This window comes from Ciona intestinalis, unplaced genomic scaffold, assembly GCF_000224145.3.
Source record: "Ciona intestinalis unplaced genomic scaffold, KH HT000124.2, whole genome shotgun sequence".
In the NCBI taxonomy this organism is placed as follows: Eukaryota; Metazoa; Chordata; class Ascidiacea; order Phlebobranchia; family Cionidae; genus Ciona; species Ciona intestinalis.
The window spans coordinates 107686-135581 of record NW_004190446.2 but is presented as its reverse complement, the minus strand read 5'-3'; the positions used below and the strand labels follow the sequence as shown (position 1 = coordinate 135581).

General features: G+C 34.4%; 6 protein-coding genes and 1 long non-coding RNA gene across 12 annotated transcripts in view; 6 read left to right on the top strand and 1 right to left on the bottom strand.

The window, feature by feature from the left end:
- LOC113475157 overlaps positions 1–198 on the top strand; it is a 1231-nt gene extending 1033 nt beyond the window's left edge. Inside the window, exon 2 of the long non-coding RNA XR_003396899.1 lies at positions 50–198. This is a non-coding gene — a long non-coding RNA (uncharacterized LOC113475157). The remainder of the gene's footprint in view (positions 1–49) is intronic.
- Positions 151–7995, bottom strand: LOC100181515 (SH3 domain-binding protein 5-like). 2 transcript variants are annotated; one of them, XM_026838907.1, is made up of 8 exons: positions 7829–7995; positions 6264–6433; positions 5884–6009; positions 4209–4349; positions 3342–3471; positions 2662–2823; positions 2114–2287; positions 151–1777 (listed from the first exon to the last, which is right to left on the bottom strand). In XM_026838907.1, exons 1-5 carry the CDS (start codon positions 7920–7922, stop codon positions 3385–3387), a joined length of 618 nt encoding a protein of 205 aa, XP_026694708.1. In that variant the 5' UTR covers positions 7923–7995; the 3' UTR covers positions 151–1777; positions 2114–2287; positions 2662–2823; positions 3342–3384. The 2 variants fall into 2 exon arrangements, with proteins under 2 accessions (XP_026694708.1, XP_004227247.1); XM_004227199.4 differs by lacking the exons at positions 6264–6433; positions 7829–7995 and having other exon boundaries at positions 907–1777; positions 5884–5969.
- Positions 7996–8484: 489 nt separating this feature from the next.
- On the top strand, positions 8485–11303 carry LOC104266642 (spermatogenesis-associated protein 7-like). Its single transcript, XM_009863369.3, has one exon. It carries the CDS (start codon positions 8977–8979, stop codon positions 10546–10548), a length of 1572 nt encoding a protein of 523 aa, XP_009861671.1. The 5' UTR covers positions 8485–8976; the 3' UTR covers positions 10549–11303.
- Positions 11304–11306: 3 nt separating this feature from the next.
- LOC100187079 (serine/threonine-protein phosphatase alpha-2 isoform) lies at positions 11307–12861 on the top strand. Its single transcript, XM_004227196.4, has one exon. The coding sequence runs from the start codon at positions 11346–11348 to the stop codon at positions 12333–12335; it is 990 nt and encodes a 329-aa protein (XP_004227244.1). The 5' UTR covers positions 11307–11345; the 3' UTR covers positions 12336–12861.
- Positions 12858–19821, top strand: LOC100179184 (cytochrome c oxidase assembly protein COX15 homolog). Of its 2 annotated transcripts, none has more exons than XM_002130015.3 (10): positions 12858–12975; positions 13639–13733; positions 14828–14932; positions 16125–16282; positions 16606–16792; positions 17331–17413; positions 17817–17983; positions 18278–18432; positions 18956–19072; positions 19451–19821. In XM_002130015.3, exons 2-10 carry the CDS (start codon positions 13644–13646, stop codon positions 19580–19582), a joined length of 1194 nt encoding a protein of 397 aa, XP_002130051.1. In that variant the 5' UTR covers positions 12858–12975; positions 13639–13643; the 3' UTR covers positions 19583–19821. The 2 variants fall into 2 exon arrangements, with proteins under 2 accessions (XP_002130051.1, XP_018671544.1); XM_018815999.2 differs by having other exon boundaries at positions 12861–12951.
- A 223-nt stretch (positions 19822–20044) lies between these two features.
- LOC100186361 (60S ribosomal protein L6) lies at positions 20045–22333 on the top strand. Of its 4 annotated transcripts, none has more exons than XM_009863365.3 (5): positions 20045–20146; positions 20731–20950; positions 21167–21359; positions 21681–21865; positions 22133–22333. In XM_009863365.3, the coding sequence occupies exons 2-5, from the start codon at positions 20741–20743 to the stop codon at positions 22283–22285; spliced, it is 741 nt and encodes a 246-aa protein (XP_009861667.1). In that variant the 5' UTR covers positions 20045–20146; positions 20731–20740; the 3' UTR covers positions 22286–22333. The 4 variants fall into 4 exon arrangements, with proteins under 4 accessions (XP_009861667.1, XP_009861669.1, XP_009861668.1 ...); XM_009863367.3 differs by having other exon boundaries at positions 20118–20161; XM_009863366.3 differs by lacking the exon at positions 20045–20146 and adding an exon at positions 20157–20261.
- A 507-nt stretch (positions 22334–22840) lies between these two features.
- smoothened (protein) overlaps positions 22841–27896 on the top strand; it is a gene marked incomplete in the record, with an annotated part of 6943 nt that continues 1887 nt past the window's right edge. The window contains 9 exon segments of the mRNA NM_001078351.1: positions 22841–23111; positions 23483–23582; positions 23934–24042; positions 24364–24573; positions 24950–25122; positions 25602–25752; positions 26277–26401; positions 27132–27295; positions 27819–27895. Of these exon segments, the coding sequence (NP_001071819.1) occupies positions 22898–23111; positions 23483–23582; positions 23934–24042; positions 24364–24573; positions 24950–25122; positions 25602–25752; positions 26277–26401; positions 27132–27295; positions 27819–27895 (1323 nt within the window).

Here is a 27896-nt window from a genome sequence, read left to right as displayed (position 1 = left end):
CAAATAAAATAAATAAACACTCAATAAATCAAGTAATCCCTGGTTTTAGGTTTCAAACAAATAGAAATAAATCAAAACTAAGGAAGCATTCATATACTTGTATGTGTGGCAAATTTGAGCAATAGAAAAAATATGTCTAAAATATAATTACTGAAAACTAGTTTATGATAAACCAATTACTTAAAATATTTACTAAAATGCAAGAATACAATACATTATGTAATAACAATAATATAAAGTAATGTGTATTATTGTAATATAATAACTGAGACGTCTTTAAAAATATTATAAACAGAAAGAAACTGCAGGTTTAACGAATTATAAGAAGCGTTATTTTAATACTGCAGTAAATGGAGGTGCAAAGTATTGTGATGTCATAATGGGAAGACAATTAAACAATGGGTGAAAGTGGCCAATCAGGAAAGACTTCACAGCATTGTTATTATGAGCAAACAATGAAATATGTGGGTCACAATAATGGGGTAACCAGGGGTTATTAAAACTGGGTTACAGAATCTTTTGGGGAGTAATTGGGTAAAGTGCAAAAAAGTCTTAAGATGGAAAACTTCTCTATAAGTTGTGTGTTTTCTAATTTCTATGAGTGTGTTTTCTCAAGAAAAATATGCAAATTTTATATTGAACATTAAAATGGGTGTAGCATGAGAAGGAATCCTTGGTGGTTGTGTTTTGATGTTCTGTATTTATACTAGGAGTGAATAATTTGAGGCTTATTTACAATTTGCAAACTTAAAAGGCTTGTGTTTACCAACATTTGGCGAAAAGTGAAAAAATACAATTTATTCAGGTGTTTTGTGAAAACATAAAACCCAAAGCTGGTTTGTGGTGGTATAGAATTGAAAGCAGGCAGAAGCTAGATACACACTTTCTAACCACCCTGTCAGCTTTGAAATTAAAGATTTATTTTGTTAAAATATGCTTTGATAAAGCCCTAATTGACAGTGTATCTGACGTGGTACCTTAATATTGTAAGTGCATTGTAGGGGGTAGGCAAGGATAATGAAGGCAAGATTCAATTGGAAGACTGCTTCAATAAAGGCTGCAATAATCTACGAGTTTGTCTTTTAGCATTTAGGAAGACTTTGAAACTATTTATAACGATTTCGAATGCAATAAATTTGTCAAAAAAGGTTAAAACCTACAGAAGTTGCCAAATAACTTATTTAAGGAGAAGAAATCATTGGCAATTGATATAATGTATAGATATTACCATTTGTGAAAATTCCTGTGTCACATATTGGATTGCAAGGGTCATGTTAAAGTCATGGTTTCCTTTACACACCCACCTTTGTACTTGATATTTTGATCAGAAATCTTGAATATAATCATTTTCTTCATCACTACCAATGTTGCTGGTAGAATCCGAACCTATATCTGTCAAATACAACAGATCGTAGGGGTTGTAATGTAACTTGGTCCGCTTGTGCGTGCCAATCACAGTGTCAACTTCAGTGTCAAGCGTCGTGCCAAGCTCAGCGTCAACTGTCGCGGCTTGTACATTCTCCTTTGACTCGCCATCTGGTTGAGAATGTGATGCCTCCTTTTCCAGGAAGTCGAGCGCGGGTTTATGCAGTAACCCCCCAGCAGATTGGGGTAAATTATGCGGGGTTTCGGCCCCGACCCCCATACCTCGCTCCAACAATGTCTTGCCACCCCCGTAATCCATCCCTGACCTCCGTAACCGCTTAAGGGCGATGTTGTAATTCTGACGAGCCTCCATCAGTTTCAACTCGAGCGAGTTCAACTTCTTCGTTGTCGACTACAAAAAAATAAATAAAAAATATAAAAAAAATTTTTAAATAAATAAATTATAAGTTTTAATAGAAACATTCCAACCCATGTATGAATCTATCACAAGAACCAAACCTGTAGTTTTCTACACTATATTGTGAACATTCATACCAATAGTAATGGGTTAAGTTTGTTTCACAGGATTGCGTCTACCTATCCCTGCTGCCTTCTGTTTATAATAGTCACCAATACAAACATTGTCTTTATTTCAAACATCTTGGTTAAAAACTAAAATCATCTCTAGTGATGTCACAAACCATATTCAGTGATATTACAAGTAAAATAAACGCCGTACAATCGTTACCTCTAGCTTGTCTTGAAACTCAGACTGCATGGAGAAATAAGGTTTTGACTTGATGATATATTTCTGTAGTTTCAGCTGGAAGTCCATTTTCTTAGTGTCGGCAATTTGAAAGATTTTTGCCGATTGGGCGTGAATTCTTTGAACTCTTTGCTTTTCTTGAGCTGCTTCATTTACCTGGGAGTACGGGGTAGTGTTAGGGGAGCCTAAGGTGACATGTCTCATGATAACCTTACTTTTAAAACAGTGTTTATATCGTATAAGCAATTTTAGCACCCTTGTTTTAAAGTAACATATTGCAGTTTGGTGAGTGTATTAACAATCAGAGTCAAGGCACATTGCATTCACCACATTAATCTGTAGTACGGTGGGGTAAGATGGGATACCATTAAACTCTGAATCCCATGGACATTCCCAAATTGGTTTTTCAAAGAATTAACAACTTTCTTTTAGAGTCTTGAGGCCGCGGTTATATAATTCTGTAAATATTCCAAATGAGACAATAAAAGAGAATGTCCCATCTTACCCCAACCAACTATATTTAATTATACCTTCATATTAGCTTGGTTTAACATCTCCTGCCACGTTGGATCCAACTTATTAGTTGCTTTCATCACCCTCTCTTCAGCCACGCGTACCATGTCACGAGCAGCTTTCTGTAGGTTAACAGCTCTCTTGTATTCCATGGCTGCTTGCTGGGTTTCTACTTGACACTGTGGGTGGGGGGTCGGTTTCGTTAAGCTGGACTCACTTTTTATAAATAAAAATTCTAAAAATACACTTTTTATGAATACACTTTTGTAAATATAAAGCATAAAATACCCTTCACTGCACCAAACACCTAGTTTTGCCAACAAGTATTTACAAATCTAGTTAAAGATAATATTTAAAAAGTGTTAAACAAAGAAGATATATTTAAAAAGTGTGGCAACAAGTGTTAAAATATCTAGTTTATGTGAAGATATATTTAAAGTTCTTTAGGGATTCGGTGACTTTACCACAAGCAATTAAGACTGACTTAAGTCAACTTAATTTTTAAATTTCTGTTTTTTTCAATTTAAAAATGTAAATGGTTGTAAATGGTTTATATTTATATAAAATCTTGCTGCAGTTTATTCTTATAAAGATTATCATTGAGTTACTGAACCGGAAAGATAAAGCAACAGTTGTTCCTTCTAATTTGACTTCAATTTTTAAATAAATAGAAATATTTGATAAATTATGTTTTTACCTTCTTTGATTTTCTAACAGCTTCAAAATACGGACGAGCTCTGTTAACGCACGAAACCCAATCTTTGTGAGATGTCCTTGAGTTTGTGCGAGTAATTTGTCATCAGAGATCGATATTTTGCCCGAGTTGTCTGGAGAGTAAGTTAAATATAAATGTTGTGTTTAATTCATGCTCCACTGATACATTTTATATTCTATAACATCAGCCGTGACAGTGCAATACCACGTGGACTACAACACAGTTATGGTATAGGCCGTTTAATAAGACAAGTAGGCCACATATAAATGTTTTGTTTGTAAAAACAGTTGTTGTTTACAAAAAAATTGTTATACTTACAAGCAGTTGTGTGTTTTTGCATAAGTTAAAAAAATCTGAATATTTTGAATAAAACTGATTTCTGTGCTAAGGTTGTGACATTAAACAGTAAACGAAGTAACTTTATACAAAGGTTGTTACCTACGTGTGCATCTCCCTTGGGCTATACATAAGTATCAATATCAATCAAGTTCAAATATTGTTACGAGCATTTGAGCCCGGAGCGTTAAGTAGCCATGCTTATTGATAAACCAATGTATTTTACACAAACTGTTGTTTATAATGACATAGGAACACGTTAGCGTAACATCATTAATAAAATGCAATCTTTAATTAAATGTTGAACACATCAGTAGCGTTTTATGACCAGTTTTTATGAATAAACTGAATGTTGAAATAAGATGTGTAATTATTATAAAACTAAATAGAAATTCATAACATTAGAAATATAAAAAATAAATAAATAGACATATAAGTTAACATTATGATGTGATGTCACTACATCGCGTTATGACATCACACCACATATTATGACATCACAAAACAACTCACATCGAGTGAAACTTCCAACTTAGTAATAACATCATGAGCGCGATGAACAACATCCACGTCACTTTGAAGATCATGAGCAGCCGATGCAGAAGAGGAGTTGCTCATCAGATCAAAACTATCGCACGATTTCACTCCGTCATCCTGGTAGAAAACAACAGGGTAAAGAAACACTTTGTTAAAATATCATTAAATAATTTTAAAAATTAAACAACAGGGTTAAAGAAAATGTTGTTTACCCGCCCTGCGAGGATAAATAAGTTACATATGTAGTAACTCGTAAGCGGGCAGAAGGTGTATAAAACAAAACACACATGTTATAATGACTGTCCTTGCCCCGCCATGCGAAGATAAATAAGTTACATATGTAGTAACTCGTAAGCAGGTACGAGGTGTATGAAACGGAACACTTGTGTTATAATGACTGTCATTGCATCACCATGCGAGGATTAATAAGTTACATATATAGTAACTTATTTTATGGGATAGAACACTAGGGTTATAGGAACACCAACTTTGTCAGCCATACATTAATTTTCATAAAAAAAAATATATAATCATCCAAGAGGTGTATGAAACAGAATACCGGTGGTATAATGACTGTCGTAGTCGTTACCCATATTTTCCCATAGAGGAGATTTGCAAAGGTGCAAATTATTAATGTGAAAGTAGTGATATATATTGGAACGAGATTATATAATATTATGACCATGAAACCACACGTATAGCTTGAGTCTTAATATGCCCACTTATTACAGTGTTGGTTTAAGGTGTCAATGAATGGTTCGAGTCTTCTCAACTTTCTTTGTCTACTTTCTTTGTAGTTGAGTAAGGGTATTTTAGGAGACTATTTCAGGAATTTAACAGACTATGTTTTAATTTTTAAGGAGATTTTAAACAGGTTGTGCTTACTTTATCCGTGGTAAAAATTACTGGGGAGGAAAATACATTTTCGGAAACTACAGTAATTAAAGACATATAACATTGAATGTATAATGTGCGTGATTGCTAAAAGTAGGACATAGATACATTATAAAACATTGAAACATCAGGTTTTCATGAAATTAAATTTAAAAGAGTTTAGCAGACTTAGCATAAGCAGCAGCAATAGATGTATATACATTATAAGTTGATAACCATATACAACTTCATTTGTTTAATATTCAAAACATCCAAACCATAATAATACAAAGACACAGGATAAACAATTGTCATCAACACAGGATACACTGGACCATACAACATACATATTATGCATATGCAATTAACACAGTAGGATACAGCATATAAGCTGATTGTCCTCATTATAATATGTGAGATTCTGGTTTAGACATTAGCTGACAAAACCATATGCATTCATATGTGTTACTTAAAAAACCCATAAGTCCTAAATCAATGATAAACTGCTCAAATTTAACGAATATACGGCAAACAGCCAAACCCTGCACCTAAATAAAATATTAGGGCTTTTTGTCGGAGACAACTAAAATAAGGCCAAACATGTTAGACAGCCGGAGCTACAAAATATATTCCTATATATTTAATACAAATATTACTCCATCTATTTAACAATAATATCAACATACAATAGTTATGTTGTTATAACAACCAACAATACTTTGTAGCTCCATTGTTATCATTGTTACACAATCATGACATCACAAAGCTGATTATTCACCTGAATAAATGGAGGATCAAGTCGTCGAAGATCCGAAACTGAATCCGTTCGCTTCTTATCATCAAGATCGGATGTTGAGACACGAGATGCAACATCCAGGTAAGATCGAGATGATCTTCGATATTCCTGGAACATCATTATTGAATAAATGATTTCATAATTCTTGTGATTTAATCTATATGGGTGAGGACAATAGGTAAAAGGTCAAGCAAAAAGACCTTAACTTTTAATATTTTTTAGGTAAGCGACAAACATGGATATGTATTGCACACATAAAAAACATGCTTTGAAATAGGTTACGATATCCTGTGTATACTGTGTAATATTCTAGGTGTATATTTAAGCAGTAAAATTGGGTAATCCCCTAAACCACCACCGACCTGTAATTCAAGGAGCAACCTCGTGTGGTCGGACACGATCCCTCGACGTTGCGACACCAACTCGTCAACCTCCTGTGCGAGGAACGAACCGAGTCGACTACATAAATATAATTCTTTCTCCTTCCTACGAAGTTCAACCTCTAACTCTTCAATGGAAATCCCGTGAAGCTCTGTGGATATCAAGAAGATCATAAAATTTATGATAAGATGAAGTTTATCATAAAAATATGTTTCATGAAAAAAAAATAGAAAAAAAATATTAATATTCATTTAGTAAGCATCATGAGTTTCAATGAAAAGAATCTTTTTTGGGGGCATTGGAAAATATGGTTATGTAACTTATGTTCATGATCTTTGTGAAAATTTAATTTTATATATATATATATAAATGTCTTTATTCAGATAGGTTAATATGGGCGCCAAACTGGGGTGGCAGGGTGGGCAAGCCAACCTGAAATTTTCTGCACCGTATTAATCACTAATCAGTAAACATTACAACCAACAGGTTGGATTTGTTAGACTAGATATCAGTTTTAAAAAGGTGCTATAGCTACAGATAGTATCAAAATCCTGTTGTGTAATGGAATGTCCTCATATAAAATGACAGAATACATTGCATAATAACAATAAGCATCTGCATGTAAACATTATGACAACAATAGCCATAAACACTTTTATTGTTCTGTCATTAAAATAAAACAATAGAAATTGTTGATAGTCTGAGCAGTTGGTAATTTTTATGACAGGAATCCAACAGAATGTGTAATGGTATTGCATTCATAAGTTAAAATATTAACAATATTTATTGTTGAAGTTACAATTGTTATAAATTGTGGCAAAACTACTGGTTTAATTGATTCAACTCAGCATATTTATTCAGGTCACTTAACACTGCGCCTGCCATAAACATCAACAACTTAAACTGTGATTCTTGGTATATATATAAATATATATGAGACATTTGAAAACTACTTTGAAAACAATTTGTTAATTGTTAAAGTGTGATTTACATTCTATGACTTTTTACTGAAACTACCCATTGACCCATACAGTGTGTGTGAATGATAATGAATAAAATATCACAGTTGAAATAAAGTAGATACAGCCACGAAATTGCCAAAAGAAACATACATAAATGTAGCACTTTAATGCTATGGTAATAAGCTGCGTAACGACCTTTTCAATTAGAGCAAATACGATGAAGTCAAATTTAAACAACAAAGAGAAGGAATTAACAACAAAAAAAAAGGTTGTTTAATAATATTTAACAGAAGTCCATTATTTGCCACAGCAGCCCATATATACAACATGATTGTCTTCCTTTTTATGCGTTTCAGTTTAAAATGAAAACCATAATCAGTGATGTCAAAAGTTATCCTGAATGGTGATAAGAAAAAAATCAAAGCTTTAATGTGCTTTTTATTTTAGGGCGGTAAGGTCCCACAGCGAAGCATGCCATGGGTCCTAGGATTTAGGTCCCGACTGGCCCCTTATCCAACAGGCTTAAATGCAACATAAAATAACAAATCTTTATAGGTTAGTGGTTATGACGTAAGTAAACATACCGTTAAAAATTTCCGTGACGTCATGATTAATTTCAACTTCGTCTTTTAGTTCGTTTACATCGCCGTCCCATAGAAAATTCGTGACGTTATCCATTGTTATAAAACAATCATCATATAAACTTAACAAAGACGGACCAGGACTAACCGAAAACGTCGATTCTAACTTAAAATCATGAACAAACACATTTTAAAATTATTCTCAAAATTGATTAATTTAGCGGCTAATAACGGGTTAAACTTGCTAATTACTGTTATTTTAATAACGTTTTACGCTAAAGTTACCGAAAAACCACAACTCCAGCCTGTAATCATCGAAGAAATTCACCTGAGATATCGAAGATGCTCTATTATTACGACACAGGCGATGATAATTGCTAAGGGCTAAATCCGCGAAACCGCTGTGACGTCATACTCCTTCAACCGTAACGAGTTATGTGACGTCAGAGGATTAGGCGCGAACATTAAATTTCACCAACAAAATGTATTTTCTATAACGATTTTAATTGATTTATCACTTTTTAAACTAAAAATTACTTGTTTCAAGATATTTAGCAAAGCGGAAATAATATTAATTTTGTTTTTTTTCAGGGCGTACAAGAGTTCACCACTTGCGGCGTTATCACAACGCCATTTTATTAAATTGTTTGAGCGGTTTAGTTTTATTTTTCAGCTTTGCTTATTGGAAATGGCGCAATTACAAATTTGCGTGCGTTTGTAACTGTATAAATGTAACTTTTCTCAGCACAAACTTATTTACTATTAGAATGTTATAACGTGATTATGCCGAAATTTGTATTGCCTGAGCTATCTGGAATCTAACGTTAGTTTTTGTACTGTGTATTACGCGCACACTAATATATGCATTACGTTGCGTCCTGCTTTTGAATTACCACCATGTTTAGTTGATTTTATGTTGATTCGTTATTTACATTAAACGTTTAATATAAATCTGTAAGTTTAACAGTTTAGAGGTTTGTATATTTTCGTGCTTAAAGATAAAAACTTACACATTAGGAGTTTTGCTGTTAATTTGTCAATTTTATATTTTCTGTATCATACTTAACAGAAACATTTTAGGCGTTCTAGTCCCTGGTAAAGTTCATCTTAATTCATGTTACCTCCGTCCACACTCCAAATGTAGAAACATCATGAAAGGCCAAATGAAAGGCCATATGGCTTTAAACAGCAGTCCCTATAAGCCATCTACCAATAAACTGTCATCCCAGTATTTAATAAAAGACCAAATGTTAAGTCATTACCACAACCTTGCGACAATTAAATCAGCAGTTGATCATCATCCACCTAAATCTACGCAGCAGAGCATTAAGAAGAGAGACCAATTAAGACGAGATGGCATGTTGTTACAATCGCAAACTATGAACCAAACAAAGTATTCTATGACGCCACAAAGCGAGCCAAATATGATGAGCAGTCGCGGAAGGAATCAGCATAAATCTCGAAGCGAGCCGAAATTTTCTCCAAGAAGTGATCCGATGATGGAGAAATATTATGATGAAGAATATAACACATCCTCCAGATCATGGAGTCCTAACCATTTTATGGAAACCGGGAAATCCAGGCCAAGCACGGCAAGACCAAGTACAGCGCGATCAAGGGGAGATTTGAGATCAACCAATAGAAAAAACGCGACAATGAAAAGTCCCCGCCAACAAGTTATGGATGTAACTTATAACGGGGATTATCTGGAAAGACATGAAGAAAGATTCAATAAAACTGAGAAACCTTTTACACCGAGAACTAAAAAGCGACCTGGAAAGTCATTTCTTTCACAATCAAAGCATTATTCTGCTCCAACTCTTCCTAAAGCTGATAAAGAGAAGAAGAAGAGGGAGAAAAAAGAAGAGGATGCTAAGACGAAGTTGGAGGCCTTGGATGCAAGTGGTAACTATGACGATGATGATCATTCAAAGTGGGTGGAGCAACAAGCAGAGTTCGTGAAGAAGATGTCGCTCATGGATGGATCAATGAGGAGGGAACGAGACTGGATGGAGACAAAGTCATTCGGGAGCAGTCAACCAACATCAATGGGGTACTCGGAGACCATGAGGAGGATTAAATTGGAGGAGGAGGAGCTAAAATATTGTGAGTTCATCAATGAGGTCACCAATGATATTTTGACCAAAGGGATTTATTCAGATCAGATTTTAAACCAACTAATGGATCGACATTTGAACAGTTCCCATGGATTGGAAAGAGAAAGGCTGGAACGGATGCTACGGCAGTTAAAAGTTGATTTAGGAATTTCAACGGCAAGATCAACCTCAAGTTTTGGTCGTTTTGACACAAAATCGAGTAAAAACGACAGATTTTCTGACACTGAAGATAAATTTGCTGAAAAGATTGTGATTTCTGACATTCCTTCAAACCGTAGTTCTCCAAAGTCAAATAGAAAACTAAATACGTTGAACTCAAAGTCCACAGAAAGTGATGAAAACGTCTTTCAAACTTCAGATAAACTATTATCTGACCCTATAGATAGTGAGAACCTTTCAATTACTTTGAAACCTCATGAAAATCTTAAAGAAGTCAATGAAGCTGTTAAATCAGAAGAAGAAGAAATTGTCGATGATGCCGATGAGTTAGATAAGACAGCAACCACCAAACAAAACTCAACAGATGGTTCAGATTACGAATCCGTTGCAGCTTTATCTATGGTTATTAGACAAACAGAGGCCAATGATAATCAAAGACAACGATGAAGATTCAGATTTTTAGCGATAACTTATTTTTAGTATTAGCAACACTGTGGGTTACTGTGAAATTCAAAGTAGTATCTAATACATTGGTGGTAAATTATTTGTTTTTACACTTTACATGATATTGAAAATGTGTCTTTTTTATTTCTAAACCTGCAAACCTATTATATCTTATATTGATTCTATTGTATGAGGTGCTATACTGATATAGCAAGGCACATCATTAGACCAAGGATTTAGGCTTACAATGTATATCTTGATGGTATAATTTCATATTTAAACCCTGCTTAAGGTGAAATTACTTAATCGACTTACACAGTGCGCGGCTAATTAGAATTAAACTTGCCAGTCACTCAAATTTACATTTTGTTCATTAATCAAGGCAATTTGTCATAATGGCTATTATTGTAATGCTACTACTTCACACATATGACACTGTTAAAATTCTTAAACTGTTTTTATTTTACCAACATAATTTAAATTTACACCATTTCAAATTCAGTGTAAACAAATAAAAGCTTTTTTAATTAAAGTGTGTTTTAGATTAAGTAGCATTTTAATAATGTTTATTAGAATGACTGTGTTTTTCCATGCAATAGCTATATTATTTCATGTAATTTCTACTTCTTTATATTTCACAATTATATTAACTTTTATATTAAGAAGTTCTGGTACTTAAGTATGTTCAATTTGTTTGGTATGCTTTAATTTTTGGTAATATAGATTTATAATAAGTTGTTGCTTTTATATTTTACAGATTTTTTAGTTTCGAAATAGAAGTAGATATTTGATTGCTCAAAATGGCTGATGACAAGTTTAATGTTGATAAAATTATTGCAAGTCTCCTGGAGGTACGAGGTTCAAGACCCGGCAAGAGTGTTCAACTGAGTGAAAACGACATCAGAGGTTTATGTTTGAAATCAAGGGAAATATTCCTCAGTCAACCAATTCTATTGGAACTTGAAGCTCCCCTTAAAATCTGCGGGGATATTCACGGCCAGTATTATGACCTTCTGCGGCTTTTTGAGTATGGAGCTTTCCCCCCAGAGTCAAATTATCTCTTTCTTGGAGATTACGTGGACCGTGGAAAGCAATCATTGGAAACCATTGCCCTTCTCCTCGCTTATAAGATAAAGTATCCGGAGAATTTCTTCTTACTTAGAGGCAACCATGAGTGTGCGAGCATCAATCGAATCTATGGTTTCTATGATGAGTGTAAGCGACGGTACAACATCAAGTTGTGGAAAACCTTCACGGATTGCTTCAACTGTCTCCCGCTTGCTGCCATTATTGATGAGAAGATCTTCTGCTGCCACGGAGGACTCTCTCCTGATCTTCAATCCATGGAGCAGATCCGGAGGATCATGAGACCAACCGATGTTCCAGATCAAGGGCTATTGTGTGACCTCTTGTGGTCCGATCCTGACAAGGAAGTCTTCGGATGGGGCGAGAATGATAGAGGAGTGTCATTCACGTTTGGTGCTGAGGTTGTGGCCAAGTTTCTTCACAAGCATGACCTTGACCTTATATGTCGTGCTCACCAGGTTGTTGAAGATGGATATGAGTTCTTCGCCAAACGGCAAGTCGTCACTCTCTTCTCGGCTCCTAATTATTGTGGGGAGTTTGACAACGCAGGAGCAATGATGAGCGTGGATGAAACTCTCATGTGCTCCTTCCAGATCCTCAAGCCAGCAGATAAGAAGAAGTTCCCTTACGGGGGTTTAAACGCCGGACGCCCGGTCACTCCTCCTCGTAATTCAGGAAACAAACAGAAACCTGGGAAAAAATAAACTTGACAACATGAACATAAACCTGCATAGATTCCAACATAAACTGTAGTATTGTTGCTGCTTTGTTCTTGTAGCAACTAGCTGCAATAATTCAACATTGATACGTTATCCTTGTGACTGAAATAATTAGTAAAATCAGGGTAGTTGATTTTTATTGGGGTTTTTACTTTACTACTCTTACTGCACTGGGTAACTAATGATATTGCAGACTTTGTAAAATCTGTTGTTCCCTAATATGCTTGTTATTACAACTGTTGTCAATAAACTCATTAAAGCCACGAAAAATCTGATCCATGTTCGCTCTGGCATCTAACTCAGTATAAAGTTTTTGTTTCTTTTTACATGTGTTCTCGTGCATAAACTGTATGGGTTGAATGAATGAATTATTGAATAAAAATATTATTATGAAGCTGTTTTTCATGTCGTTTTATTGGGCCTATTATTATTAAAGCAAAATTAATTTCAAACGCATTTGACCCAAAGGCCAAAATAAGTAAATTTTGTGTTTATATCAACTCGTGTTTAGGAACTTTGGTAGTTTAGGTATTATATACAAATGTGTAAGCAACTGATTGAAGCAGTAGGACAATACCAATAAGAGGCTGTGACTCTGCAAGTAAATCAAGCTTATATTTTGCTGGTTAGTTAGATTTGTTTTGCATTAATGTCTTGCTCAAGTTTATATTTTGTTTAACGCTGGACAAAAAGTTTAAGAATGGAAAAACAAATTACACTTCATAATTTTATATTTATGTCTTCACTAATTCATTTTAAAAGAATATTTTTCATTTGGGCTACTGATGTATGACAAGCTTTCTGTTGCTTTAAAATTGGATTTGGCCTGTTGGTCATACAGTCACTCCTACAAATTCTATCTGCCTTGTAACAATGCAATCACCCTACTGTCAAAGTTGGTTGTAAAGTACAGCAACGCTGACGTGCCACATACTTTAAATAGATAGCATTCATATAATAGCAGTAAATACTTTGGCTGAATACCAATAGCATTCATAATAATACATACTTTAAATTCATAGATTTGAAAGAATGCGGCATAGAATTTATAGCTGATGTGCAGGAGTTGTGAAACAACACCTATGTTATAACGACTGTTGTCATCACACACAAGCATAAATTAGAAATCAATTTTAAGTTGCAATATTTAAATGCACTATAAATTCTATTTGGCTTAGAACCCAATAATTCCAGGTGTTCCTTTGCTATTGTTATTTGTAACCATCATACAGTTGTAATCTTTAATCAAATATAGTATATATTGATCATGTTTTATTTGCTGTTACAGTTCACATGATGTATGGAAGTTGGTGTATAAGAAGAATAGCTTCATCGCTTAGAAGGGGAGGCCAATCAACAAATGTCGCTTTTAAACAACTAAAGGTAACTAGTATTTGTTTTTATCTTAAAATATATATATATGTATATGCATTAAGATGTTTTATCTAAGGTAGTAATTAAACTACCTGCATTTAAGTTTATCAACCAGGAATAAAAAAACATAAATGTACATATATAAAAAGAATTTCGTTATATATATTTATATATATACAATATATAGCAGAAAATTTTGCTGGGTTTTATTTAAGGCAGTAATTAAACTACCGTCACACAAAAGTAAATTTTTTTTCAAGACAGAGGGAAATATTTTTCCATTTTACTTTTAGGTGTTTTTATCCAAAGCAGTAATTCAATTCCTCCTTCTAAAAGTTTACCATGCATGAATAAATGGAATAAACCATACAAAAACAACAGACAGCTTTAATAGCAGCCACAGGGTAGGAAACCATAGTGTCTAGTGTAGCAGGATACCCGTGCACTAAGCCCCTTCACCAAAAACTTGAATATTTTGACCATCCTTTTTAACTATGATCTTTTGTTTATTTGATTATTTTCCATCTCTTAGCGAGGGTAATTAAATATTAGTTGTAAAGATATAAAAAAATATAGGATAAATACAAATTATGTTATATATATATATAATATATATGCATGGTTTTGACTTCCCCATCCTATTATTAAACCAATATTTTTCTGAATAAAATTACAATATGGAATAGCAATCCTGGTTCACAGCGGATTGCCAATTCATTATTAATGCTCATACAATATTTAAAATAATGAGTTTTATTATTACATTTGCGCGCCTGTGTGTTGTGATGGTGGATTACAAGAACTGAAATGTTTGTTTCATAATATTTAATATCCTTATTGACATAATCATGTCAGACACAGTTGGATCAACACATTCAGTTTGTCATTAAATAGTTGCATAACCCCCCAGGCCACTATCATGTATTTGTAACAACAAAACATGTTTAGTTAGATATTTAATGTTAATAGTTTAATGTAACTTTACTTTGAGGCTTATTTATCAATATTGTTGTTGACTTATCCATGGTTGCTTTCTCAACATGATGGTTATAATTTATTTTGCAAATTTTTATCTTCATAAATATATAAATAAATATTTCTAGTCGTTACCGATCCAGCATTCACGTCATTCGGTCACCGTGGCAACTAATATTAACACGGGAACTCGTAAAGTTGTTGGCTGGTGGTTAGCTGGCTGTTGTGGAATGGTACGTATTATGATGTCATAACCTTGAATCCAGAACAGTAATACTGTATTTATTTAACAGCCTAGTATATATTATATCTGTCTTCAGTCTGTTAGTTATGGTCAATATTTTTATCCAATAATCTGCTTCTATACTTGTACTTGGTATTATGATGTCATAACCACATTTTTCTTTAACGAAGATATTGTTGTATTTTTATTAAATAGTTAAAAATGTGTTTGTTGGGTGGAATGGTCAAGCTTTTTATCAAATGAGTGTGCCAAACATTTTATAGGCTACTTAGTGTGTAATAGCCACTGTTGTTTTATTGTTATACATAATACCTATTTTTTACATAGCAATAAAACCTTTTGCTATACCGGTACAAACAAGAAATTATATTACTGTCTTTTATGGGGACTTTGTTAATTGGTTGTTTTGTTCCAGTAATACTTTAAAGTAGTTGGAAGGGAATTGCATTCTTTATACAAACGTCAATAGAGTGTTATTGACGTTTTCAAACATAACACTTCAGCAGAATTTTGTTTTCGCTTCCTAACGCTTATGATTGCTGCTGTAAAATGAATTTAAAATAGATTTTGTTTGTTCAGTAGCGCTGTGGTCTATGCTCATAACTTTAATATCTCTGACGTATTTACGATCAAATTCATTCACTTATGTAAGTTAATAACGAAAGATTTGTGGCGCATTTTTTCGATGCCAACCTCAGATAACAAGTATGTTCCATGAAACAGCATCGTATGCATATTTCTGTGGTTTTACTGGTGGTGTGGTTGTGTATATACCATTGTATTGATCCTGTGCGGAAAGGAGGCTTAACAACCATAGATAATGAACAATATTTCCTACACACTGAGGCACTAATTGCAGCATGTTCATTATCTTTGCTTTAAATCCTTCAATAAATCTATAAATTAAATCACCCACGTGAGAGAATCCTTTATTTGACTTTAATACCAGCTCATCCTCTCCTGTACCTATTGGTATGAAAAGTTTATGAAGTTTATGGACATGCTTTTTATAAGCAAAAACAAGGTTCAATAGTAATTATAAAAACTGTGTAAAACTAAACCTATTGTACCCAGAGTTTTATTACATTTGTATAGAGTTCTTATATAAACATATTATTTACCAATTATACCCTTGGTTAATTTTATTGCCTGTAGAATTTTAAGTATTTTCTCATTAACAGACTGTTGGTGCTGTTGTTATTGGAGGGGTTACAAGACTAACAGAGTCCGGCTTATCAATGGTGGATTGGCATCTTATCAAAGGCATGAAACCTCCGCATACAGAGGAGGAATGGATGGAAGAGTTTGGAAAATATCAACAATATCCAGAGTTTAAAATGTGAGTGGTAAAACTCTAAATAGGATAATTTGGCATTATTGGTTTATATAGTGTAGAAAGTTAGTTTATCTATTATACGTGTACCATGCAAGTGATTTTTAAATGTAAGCCTAAAGGCCATATATTATCTATGTTTTGGGTATTTATTCATGGATAAGTCAAGTTCCCACCCATGAGGATATAAATGACCAAACCAACCAAAAATCATGTCTGCTTATCCACACACTGCAATAGCTTTAGCAACTCGACTGTGGGCATGGGCGTGGCAACCATGGATAAGTCACACCCACCTACCTACAGGACATAAACCCCTTAACCTCCAGATTAAACCACGACATGACCCTCAAGGAGTTCAAGTTTATCTGGCACATGGAGTACGGACATAGGATGTGGGGCCGAATGATCGGCGTCGCTTATTTCCTCCCCATGTTTTACTTTATGGGTCGCGGTTGGTTGAACAAGGGTATGAAGATAAGAACAGGATTGCTTGGTGGGCTCCTAGTGTTCCAGGTATGTATAGTGTAGTTGAATATATTGTCTCTACATGTAGAGGCAGACATTCAGTTATCTTAACACCTTGGGTCTGCCATATTCTATATGCATGCACATTTAGATGGTAACTCATACATGGTTTCAACTCCCATGCCCGCAGTCGAGTTGCCGAAGCTATTGTAGTGTGTGGATAAGCAGACATGACTTTTAGCTGGTTTGGTCATTTATATCCTTGTGGGTGGGAACTTGAGTGACTTATTTATGGTTGCCACTCCCATGCCCACAGTCAGGTTGCTAAAATTATTTTATTAAATCATTTTTTAGGCTATACACACATGTTACAATTTTTTTGACTATACATCTGTTTCTAAAACTGAGATATAAAAAGACACAGAAACAGCTGAATAATTGGTAACCTAATTACTGGGATGGCTTGCTGTAGAAACTAATCCAGTCAACCATAAATGAATTTCCTTCTAACCTTAACTTAATCAACCTTACATGGCCACCTGTTTCAGTATAGTGTGATTGAGTAACCTTGTATTGATTATTGCAGGGGCTACTGGGTTGGTACATGGTCAAGAGTGGCCTGGAGGATAATTTTAAAAGCAGTGATATACCCCGTGTTAGTCAATACAGGTTGGTTGCCTAGGCTATAGAATGAATAAAGTTGTTTATCCCCATGGCGGGGCAACGAATGTCGTTATAACATTGGTGTCTGTTTCATACACCTCATGCCTGCTTACAAGTTACCACGTATGTAACTTATTTATCCTTGCCTGGCAGTTCAACGATAGTCGTTATAAAGTGGGTGTTTTGTTTCATACACCTCGAGCTAGCATTTGCGTTACCCCAAGTATGATTTTTTTCTATAAAAAATAACAGATAGGTAATAAATGCAAACTGAAAAATATTCTTGGTATCATTTAATTTAAACTCAAATCATTCTCTTATGTATCGACTAGATTTCAAATCTGTTCAATAAATATTAGTTTATTAAAACATACAAACCACATATTTGTTGAACATATTATTCCACCAGGTTGGCCAGCCATCTGGGCTCCGCATTCCTACTTTACACTGGTTTACTGTGGAGTAGTTTGTCCATCCTGCTGCCTCAGAAACCAATACCTACCACTAAAGCTATAGGATCATTACGAAGGCTTGTGTACAGCACCAAAGGCCTTGTGTTTATAACTGCATTATCAGGTACATTCTCATTAAAGTTGGGTTTCTTTTTTATCGAGGTAAATAAATAAATGCGAAACAAATGATGTTTTAAATTTGGTTATACTATTGTTTGGAACACCTAAAAAGGTTTAGATACTTTCACGTTTATTCTCGGGGTGGAAACCAAGGAGTTTAATACACAGGTGTTGCACATCATATATGATGACTTCGTGCACGTCATACTCAGTGTTGAGTTGTTATAATTTTATGCATATCCTGTGGAACCAGTAACAATTCAGTCACCTCCTTAATTTGACTACTATGACATCACAGGTGCCTTTGTTGCTGGTTTAGATGCAGGATTAACATACAACACTTATCCTAAGATGGCAGATCGGTGGTTGCCATCAGATTTGTTAGGTTTTAAACCTAAATGGTTGAATTTCTTTGAGAACCCAACAACAGTTCAGTTTGATCATAGGTTACTGGTAGGTCCTACTTTATGTTGGAAAAATGTTAATAATTTTTCTGAATATTTCTAATTTTCTATTCTATATGGGTGAGGTAAAACACCAAGTGACACACCAGAGGAACCTCAGGTTTATACCAGAGTTAGCCCATTACCCATTACTTCAACACTCAAGGTGCTACAACCCATTAGTGACAGCTGTCTGTTAAATGTCTTGCCCAAGGACACATATGCTAAATAACTGATATGTTTTGTGAATCTGGCCCCTGACTAGAACACATTCTGTTGAACAATTCTCTTTGCATCATGGCTATTTACACTAAGTGCTACTAAATATGCAGCGCACAAAAATGTGTCTACTAATGGTATACGAAAGAGAATAAGAGATATATATTTCAAAGACCAATAACTAGCATTATCAGTGTTATCCAAATATTTGGTCTGACTATTATATGGAAAAACTGAAGCATATTTTTACAATACATTAATATCGTTCTTTAATTACTGCCATTGTATCCTAACCTAACAATATTAACACACAGGGCCATGCTACTTTAGCATTAGTTACATACACTTGGTACAAAGTGCGTAAAACTCCAGGCTTACACCCCAGGATATTACTCGCATCTAACTTAATGCTGGGAATGGGTTGGCTACAGGTGAGAAAGTTTAAATTTATAGACCAACAATAAGAGACAAAAAAAACTGTTTATTTATTTTAAATTTAAAATGTGCATGTTTGTGTGATCAAAGTTTTGTTAGGTTTATGTGACACACATGCTATTATAGACACCTTAAATGTAATACATTAAAGGTGTCTGTGATGCTATGCCTTATACATCTAGTTAAACAGATTTAAATACTTTGTACCTGCAATTAAGTTACATTGTAAGTAACTTAAATTTATGCAGCTATACATAAGCGGTAAATCTGTAATTTATGTGAACAGTCACTTTTGTTCTGGTTTAACATGTTTACTTTCATTGTCTGTGCCGGTATATCCACAATGTGGGTAGTTTTAATTGTGTTTTTTTCAGGTTATTCTTGGGATTTCAACTTTATTAACATTTGTTCCAACGCATCTTGCTGCTACACATCAGTCTGGTTCATTAACTTTGTTATCATTCACTGTATGGCTTGCCCATGAACTAAAAAGGATACCTAAGTAACTGTTGCACTTCATGAGGAGCGGACAGTATCACAAAACACCTAAATTGTGAAGCTATCTTTGATGGACTTTTCACACAGTAGAATGTATTGGTAACACCATGAGTTAATGCTTGTAAAACAAGCTGCTTTGAACTGTGTGTTTGATGCTGCCAACAATGTTGTTGTTCAAAATAAACAATGTTTGTTTGGAGATTATGTGCTAAAGTGCTTTTGACCAATAAATTCTCAATATTTTAAAGTGTTTCTGTTTATTTATAACAGGGTATTTGCGGCATCCAGTTTACAGTAAATTTGAACCTGTTAAAAACTGCACACTTTTTGACATGAAAGTTAAAGTTGTACTGTCGATATTCGCCTAATATTATAAATATACTGTAACACAAGAAGGATTTTAATATAAAGCTTTTATTTTACGCGAAAAACATGCGAATCTCTCCTAGTATTTTAAACGCTCCCCTATTTTGTATTAAAATATAAGATTTCTATGCCTTAACAAAAAAGACGGCCACATGATGAAAACTTGAAGATTCTTTTCGATCTCGCTTCTGGAGTTTTAGATATTGGTGAGAATTAAGCAGGTTTTTACTATGATTTAACCGTTTTTGGGGGGCATTTTATTGACTTACATTATTTTTTAATTGTTAGTATGTAATTTGAAAGCAAGAACAGTCGAAAAATGTAATTTATCGTTTGCTTTATTCCCGTGACACGCCTGTCGAACTTAGCAATTTTTTAACGTTACAGCAATGTTCATTATTAATTCAAATGACATTTACTTAATTTCAAGCAACTAATCTAATAAAGGTTTATGCTTTCCTAATAATTATTTACCGAAATCCTCCACAATTTAAAAATTAAAACCCTTCACACAAAGTTTAATTGTTAAATCTGCCATTAAAACATTCAATATATTTTATTGTCACATACTATCTCTGATTTATATTGTAACATCTTTAGATTATTTTAATATAACATATTGATATTGTTTACAATTTCTGTAATGTAAAGTTTACATTCTTTACCTACATAATGATAAAATTCACATTATTACAAATATGATATTATGTTTTATCCAACAACACAATAATATACAATTATGTAATTGTGTAACGTTCCCAGTTATTTAACATCACATTATCACCCACAGTGCTCCAAGGATGGCGAAGAAACCTCATGCTCCCCGGAACAAACCGCTCCGTAAAGGAGTCAACCGCTACTCGCGCTCTGTGATGTACGCCAAGCGATACGCTTTCAAACATCGCAAGAATGTCACCAAAGTAGAAAAAAAGATGGACGTCACCCATAAGCTTAAAACTATTGGTGGAGACAAAAATGGTTCAACCCGATTCGTACCAACCAAGAAAATGGTAAATATATGTTGCTTATGTTATCCTTATAATGTTTCATTGAATGTTATGTTATTATGCCAAAAATCTACAAAATTTACACAGGTAATTAAGGCATAATGAATTTTGGATTTAAAACAAAATGTAGTTTAAGTTTTTCTGAGTTTGTTTGTTTTCACTGTTGACACAGACTTGTTACATCACAGCATCATTAACACAATACCCATTATCCCACAGCCAAGATACTACCCAACCGAGGATGTTCCCCGTAAGTTGAGATCACACGGGAAGAAACCATTCTCCGAACACAAGAGGAAGTTGCGATCATCCATTACTCCTGGAACCGTCCTCATCCTACTTGCTGGTCCTCATCGAGGAAAGAGAGTCGTCTTCCTTAAACAACTCGACACTGGTTTGCTCTTGGTTACAGGTGGGTTATGGGTGCTTGATTCCAGTGGTGCACTTGTGGAGTAAGGCAACCAGTCTTTTACACTTGTAAAAACAAAGCTGAATTCGTATAATTACCACACATGGTTTTTCACAATGTATAAAAGCATATTTTATTTTAAGCTACATTATTGTGCTTTGTATTTGGGTTAAAAGTGCCTACCATGTCATGCATTTGGAGAAGTAATAAAATACTTTCTAGGTCTTTTTCTGAATTACAACTGTTATATATTGTGACCGGTTAAAACATTGTTTCGGTATGAATATTGTTTTAACATTAGTTCATCCAAAGATATATTCTCAGGTCCTCATAAATTGAATGGTGTTCCTTTGAGAAGAATTAACCAAGTTTATGTGATTGCCACCAAAACGAAGGTTGATGTTTCTGGAGTAACGATCCCTAAGCGAGTGAACGACGCTTACTTTAAAAGGAAGGAGCTTTCAAAACCTAAACATGGAGAGGGAGAGATCTTTGAGACTGACGAACAGGTAGAATTTTTGATGAAGCTCTTGATGCATATATATATATATATTTAAATTGAAATTGCTTTTATGATAAAGACCAAAAAAAAATATTTTTCTGATGTTTCGTCTTTAACTAGCTGTTAGGTTGTTGTAAATAGAAAACATCAATTTTATTTCAACAATTCATTCCCTATTTTTGGCAAGACTTCAGGGTTTGTTACTGTAGTGACCTTTAAAAAGCCCATTACATTAGCTTTCACCTTTATAGATATTTAATTATCTACTTGACAGAAATACACGGTCTCTGATGAGAGAAAAGAAGACCAGACTGCAGTTGATAAACAAGTCCTTGCAGTTCTTGGTAAAGATGAATACATGAAGGGTTACTTGACCGGCAAATTTAGCCTTCAAACTGGCCAATACCCCCACAACATGGTTTTCTAAACGTTGGGAAGGCGAAATAAATCATTAAAATACAAATGTTGTTATTAAGTGTTACTGGTTTTTGTCAAATCGCTGTAGCTGAACGTGTACTAGATTGTAGGGAGGATGTAGTTTTAGTACAGTGTTATTGATCGTAATCCAAAATATGATGTACGCTACAGTTCGACCATAAACACGAGGTATAAGAAGTAGCAAGTAAAAAATATGTATAAAAAACGTGTTTTTTTTGTTGTGGTAACTGGTAAGTATAAAACTAAGCTTAGATGTTTTGAATGACCCCTTAAATATTTGATGTTTTTTGTCGGAAATCGTCAGCCATTTGGTTTCCTTATTCGACCGTGACTAAAAAAGTCGGACGAGCGCAAAGCAGTAGAATATTTTTTCGGTCTGTTTATCGGTATTTCTTCAAAACTACGACTGAAAAGAAATAATTTGTTAAATTAAAAAAAAGATCGTGTGAATTTTGACTCGTATGTTCAGTTTTTCGCGCGTAAATTCTCTTAAATACATGTATACGTTCACGCCAACTAAATCTTACATACAAACGTACAGGTACATCCGTCCAAGTTTACCATCAATTAGCCTTGTAATGTGAGAAAGTATATATTAGTAATGGCAGCTGGTAACAGCACAACTGCAGCCCCATCGTTACTGGATCTTTTTAACCAACAACCACAATGTAATAAACCTTCACAAACTGGATGTGTCGATCTTGGAAATACGACGTGTTTTGGTTCCGATCTCCCATATTCACAAACGTCATTTGAACTGGTTACTGATGCTGATACATTGGCTGGTGTAAAAGAAAAGTTGCTGCTTTGGTCAGGTATTATAGTATATGAGTTGTTTTCTTTACTGCTGTCTTTACGCACAGTTTTCTTCCAATTACCTAATTTATTTTAATTATACTATAAGTTATACTGCATTGTGGGTTCAGAAGCAATGGTTTTATGTGGCACTCTTTTTACCTACAGCATATTTTAAACGCCGGTCGTTTTTAGGTAAAAAACGCATTTATATATTAAATATGTAGACTTTTGCAGCCACAGTGTTTACCCCAAGTGTTTTTTTTTATATTTATTTAATTCTTTTTATAATAACTGACATTTACTGTGAATTCCCATGTTTATCATATGTTAACTTTGTTACTGTAATCAGAAAATATTCTGTTATTCACCAAATATGATTTCCATGAAGGCATCCGCGCAGTACCTCTATGCTGGGATGCAATCCAACCTCTTCTATGCTCCGTGTACTTCCCTGAATGTGGAGAAAACAAAATTCAACTTATTGATCGGTTAGTTTAACATCTTGGTGTGAATGAATGAAACCTTCTATCCTTATGTGGCAGGGTAGCGACAGTCGTTACAACAGCCACCTTAAGCCCGCTTACAAATTACCACATATTTCACTTATTTATCCTTGCGTAGCAGGGTATCGACAGTCGTTATAACATGGCAGGGCAACTACAGTTATTGTTTGTTTATTTCATACACTTCGTGCCTACTTACAAGTTACCACGTATGTAACTTTGTGGGCTTCCTGTAATTTACATTTATTGTTTTTCAAGTAACTTTTTGTTCCTTTGCAAAGAGATAGTTATGTAATTATGGAAATACTCTGTTTAATAATTTCTCCTTATTTACAGCAAAGTTTGCCAAGCCACCAGACAACCATGTAAAATAGTGGAGGTTGAATATGGGTGGCCAGATTTCCTAAGATGTGATAATAATGATGTTTATGCAGATCAATGTGAGGTTAGTTGTGTATTATACCAGCTGCAGGTATTGTATAGGTGTAACGTTTTGCCTCATTAACTTTAAAAAAAGGGTGATATCATATGTTTTGGCACCTTATTTTTAAATGTAAAATAACCAAACAAACTGTTCCATTTCTATCTCAAAGTATGTTTAAATAACTGAAAATAAAATTCTTCTGAAGCTATTGATGGCTGTAGAACACATCTTATGCCCAGTTTTTACCAAAAAGGAAAGGCTCCAGATCCTAATAACGACCCACTCCTACTTATATAATTATGTGTCTATGTATTAGTGCTAATGTCATCTCCCTTTTTGCAGTCTCCATCCACAAAGTTGTTAAAATTCAATGCATCTGGATGTGAACCCCCACTAATGGCAACAACTAACCCTGCCTCATATTATGATGGTGTAGATGGCTGTGGCTTGCAATGTATGAACCCATTATTTAATGAACAACAACATGTTGATATGCATGTGTTCATTGCTGTGTTGGCAGGGTTGACTTGCATATGTACTTTATTTGCGATGGTAAGATGTTAAGAGTTCATAAACTGCCTCAGTGGGGTCTAGATGGTAACATATAGACCCCACTAAAGTCTCCATCCTTACAGAATGCTCTCCATTACTGTTTCTTAATGTACTGAACACCTTACTAGTGAAATCTCTGTTTACAAAAATGTTTACAAAGAAAACCTCTGTAAACGTTAAACCCCTAATCGACTTTCAAACATAACTGTAACAAATATTTTAAAGCTTTTAATCTCTTGTTAAAAATAAATTGCTTTTATTAATTGGAAAATCCAGGGGTTGCTACAACATGAACATCTACAAAAATCTACACCAGCATCATATATACTGGCGCCAATGCTTCTAACATTAATATAACCATAAAATATTCTTCCAGCTTTCATTCTTTGTTGATTGGAAAAACTCGAACAAATACCCGGCCCGTATTATATTCTACATCAACTTGTGTTTCTTCATGGCTTGCATTGGGTGGTTGGCTCAATTCTTCTCCGATGCCCGAAATGAGATTGTGTGTAGGAGAGATGGAACAATGAGGTTGGGGGAACCTGTGTAAGTTCATGTGTGTTGTAGCTTGTACAGTTGTAAGTGTGGTTGGTTTTGTGTTGTATGTCTGTTTTAATGTTATAGGTGTCTTAATTTTATTGTGATTGTGGTTGTTTAATTCTGTTTTAGTTGTGTCGGTCTTGTTTCTGTTGGTTCCGTTTTTGCATTTGTTGCTTTGTTGCCGGGCTTTTGTGTTGTTTGATTGTGTTTTGTACGTGTGTGTCTACCAGTTGTATATTTGTGTCTGACTCTGTTTTTGTTTTATGTATCTTTTCATCATTTCTTTGTTATTGTTGTAAATGTTTGCCTGTTTTTGTTTTGTAAGCAGGATGTCTGTTTTGCTAAAGGATTATGTTGTTTCTGTGTTGTATATTTGTGACTGTTTTAGTGTTATTATATCTATACGTATTTTTGTTAATTTCCTTATTTTGTGTACAAATGTAACATTAATTCCTATTTTTCTTTGATTGTTGTTTCTTTTGTAGTGGAACAGGTGAATCCCCATCTTGCATAGTCATCTTTGTGTTGGTTTATTTCTTCTTGATGGCCGGCATTATATGGTTTGATATCCTCTCATATTCGTGGTTTATTATGTACAAGGCACTCAATACACGCAAAGATCCGCTTGTAGGGAAGGTAGGAGAATGTTTACATATTATTATCATAAGCGACTGCCATGACAACTTTAAGATGCAATGCTGATACTGAGTGCTAATCATGGCCGTGTAACATTCATGTAGGGTAGGCATATGATTAATGCCTTAGAATCAATTATGATATCTTATGTGAATATTCTTGGTACACATATTAACAGGTTAATTGGTAAAGACGATCCATTGGCCCAAAAAGCACCCTGGACGACCTTTACTGTTTAAGATATGCGAAAAGTAGTTTGTGACATTGACGTTATGCAGACTTTAACTTTCGTATCCAATTCACAGTGTCTGCAAAAGTGACACATAACTATTAAAGTCTGCATATTTATTTTGCTAAATTTAAAATCAAACTGTCATTAAACAGTTTTTTTTAAGAACTAATGTTTCAGCCAACAATTTTTTATACTAATTTTATTAAAAATTTGACTTTCACCAAAAAATGCCTGGTAGCAACAACTGCCGATATTACAGAAGTTTATAGTTTATGTTGTTTCTGTTTTATAGACTCGCAAGTTCCACCTAGCGGCGTGGTGCATCCCGTTTGTGTTGGTACTTGCTTGTCTTGGAGTATCGCAGGTTGATGGAGATTCTATGAGTGGAATATGCTTTATTGGATACAAGAATCATATGTAAGTCGAATATACACAGTTAATTTGTAAGTACTACTACTTACGTTATGAGCAGATGATTGTGTGTAAATTCATATGTGAGTACTGGCCCTTACTGGGTTATGCTCAATCATTTGGAAGTTATGTGTAATCTAATGTGTAATTGATATGTGGTTAATCAGTTATGGCATATATAAGGTAAACCTAGTGTGGCATGACAGACAGGCAGACTATTATGTAATTGTACACAGAACAATAATCAATTAACATAAGATTCAATGTTTATCAGTTGCTAATAGCCAACCTAGGATCATGTTTTTTCCTATATGGGTGATGTCCTACAGCAAGGCACACCATGGGACCTGGGATTTAGGCCAGAGTTGGTCCATTACCCCAACATGGTGTATGCACATTCTATTCTATATGGGTGATGTCCTACAGCAAGGCACACCCTGGACCTGGGATTTAGACCAGAGTTGGCCCATTACCCCAACATGGTGTATGCACATTATATTCTATATGGGTGATGTCCTACAGCAAGGCACACCATTGGACCTGGGATTTAGGCCAGAGTTGCCCATTACCCCAACATTGTATATACACATTATATTCTATATGGGTGAGGTCCTATGGTGAGTCGCACCATTGGACCTGAATATAGACCAGAGTTGGCCCGTTACCCCAAATATGTACATGAGTGTCCCACTTACTAAAGCATGGTCCCAAAAACTTTTTTCCCAACTAATCACAGGTACAGAGTTGGGTTTCTGTTGGTCCCTGTCGGTCTTGTTTTGTTCATTGCTGGTTTTTTCCTTCTTCGAGGATTAGCTGCGTTATTCTCATTGAAGAACCAACAATCTGGATTGTTAAGTGACAGTGCTGTATCGAAGATAACGTGGACCATGGCTAGAATAGGTGGAAATAAATGACTTTTAACATAAAAAAATGTACAAGTAATAGGTTTCTTGTTATAGAGGGTGTATGGTAATATTTAAACCATGTGAAAATGGCAATTAAATGCTTGTATTATTTGAGTGTTAATATAATATTATGTGAGTGTTAATATATGTTATGGAATCAACGCATACCTTAAATTAGTGGCACATTTGCTTACTGAGTTACTTATTTTTACTTTTTTAAGTTTTACCCTTTTTAAAAAATGATTTCACCCCAATAAAAAATTATGTGTAGCAAGAAATTTATCAAACAGGGTATTACTTAAACTATGTGAATATAACCTTGAATTTTTGGTATATGTTGATTCAATATCATTAAATAAGATGTACATGTAAAAGTGTAAAACAAGAAACTATAATTCATTCTTTATTTCCACTTGGTGGGCCCTGAACATGCAACCTCTTAATCTTTCTCCAACCACTGAAACTAAGCCAGTATATGTAGGTTTATATAAGATAGTAACCAATGCACCCACACACAGGTATCTTTACTTTGATTGCATTTGTGTTCGTATTCATCACGTTTGCCGTCCATGTTTATGAGTTGACGCATCAAGCTT

What these genes read in the sequence shown, in the direction of transcription:
- LOC100186361 (XM_009863365.3), top strand. Translation starts at nt 20,741, where the DNA reads ATGGCGAAGAAACCTCATGCTCCCCGGAACAAACCGCTCCGTAAAGGA. An exon ending in TCGTACCAACCAAGAAAATG is followed by an intron (nt 20,951 to 21,166) that starts GTAAATATATGT and finishes ATTATCCCACAG; the next exon opens with CCAAGATACTACCCAACCGA. An exon ending in TCTTTGAGACTGACGAACAG is followed by an intron (nt 21,866 to 22,132) that starts GTAGAATTTTTG and finishes TCTACTTGACAG; the next exon opens with AAATACACGGTCTCTGATGA.
- LOC100181515 (XM_004227199.4), bottom strand. Translation starts at nt 2,796, where the DNA reads ATGGAATACAAGAGAGCTGTTAACCTACAGAAAGCTGCTCGTGACATG. An exon ending in TAAACCAAGCTAATATGAAG is followed by an intron (nt 2,288 to 2,661) that starts GTATAATTAAAT and finishes CCGTACTCCCAG; the next exon opens with GTAAATGAAGCAGCTCAAGA. An exon ending in AGTTTCAAGACAAGCTAGAG is followed by an intron (nt 1,778 to 2,113) that starts GTAACGATTGTA and finishes ATTTTTTTGTAG; the next exon opens with TCGACAACGAAGAAGTTGAA.
- LOC100187079 (XM_004227196.4), top strand. Translation starts at nt 11,346, where the DNA reads ATGGCTGATGACAAGTTTAATGTTGATAAAATTATTGCAAGTCTCCTG.
- LOC100179184 (XM_002130015.3), top strand. Translation starts at nt 13,644, where the DNA reads ATGATGTATGGAAGTTGGTGTATAAGAAGAATAGCTTCATCGCTTAGA. An exon ending in CCCCGTGTTAGTCAATACAG is followed by an intron (nt 17,414 to 17,816) that starts GTTGGTTGCCTA and finishes TTATTCCACCAG; the next exon opens with GTTGGCCAGCCATCTGGGCT. An exon ending in AGTTTGATCATAGGTTACTG is followed by an intron (nt 18,433 to 18,955) that starts GTAGGTCCTACT and finishes ATTAACACACAG; the next exon opens with GGCCATGCTACTTTAGCATT.
- LOC104266642 (XM_009863369.3), top strand. Translation starts at nt 8,977, where the DNA reads ATGAAAGGCCAAATGAAAGGCCATATGGCTTTAAACAGCAGTCCCTAT.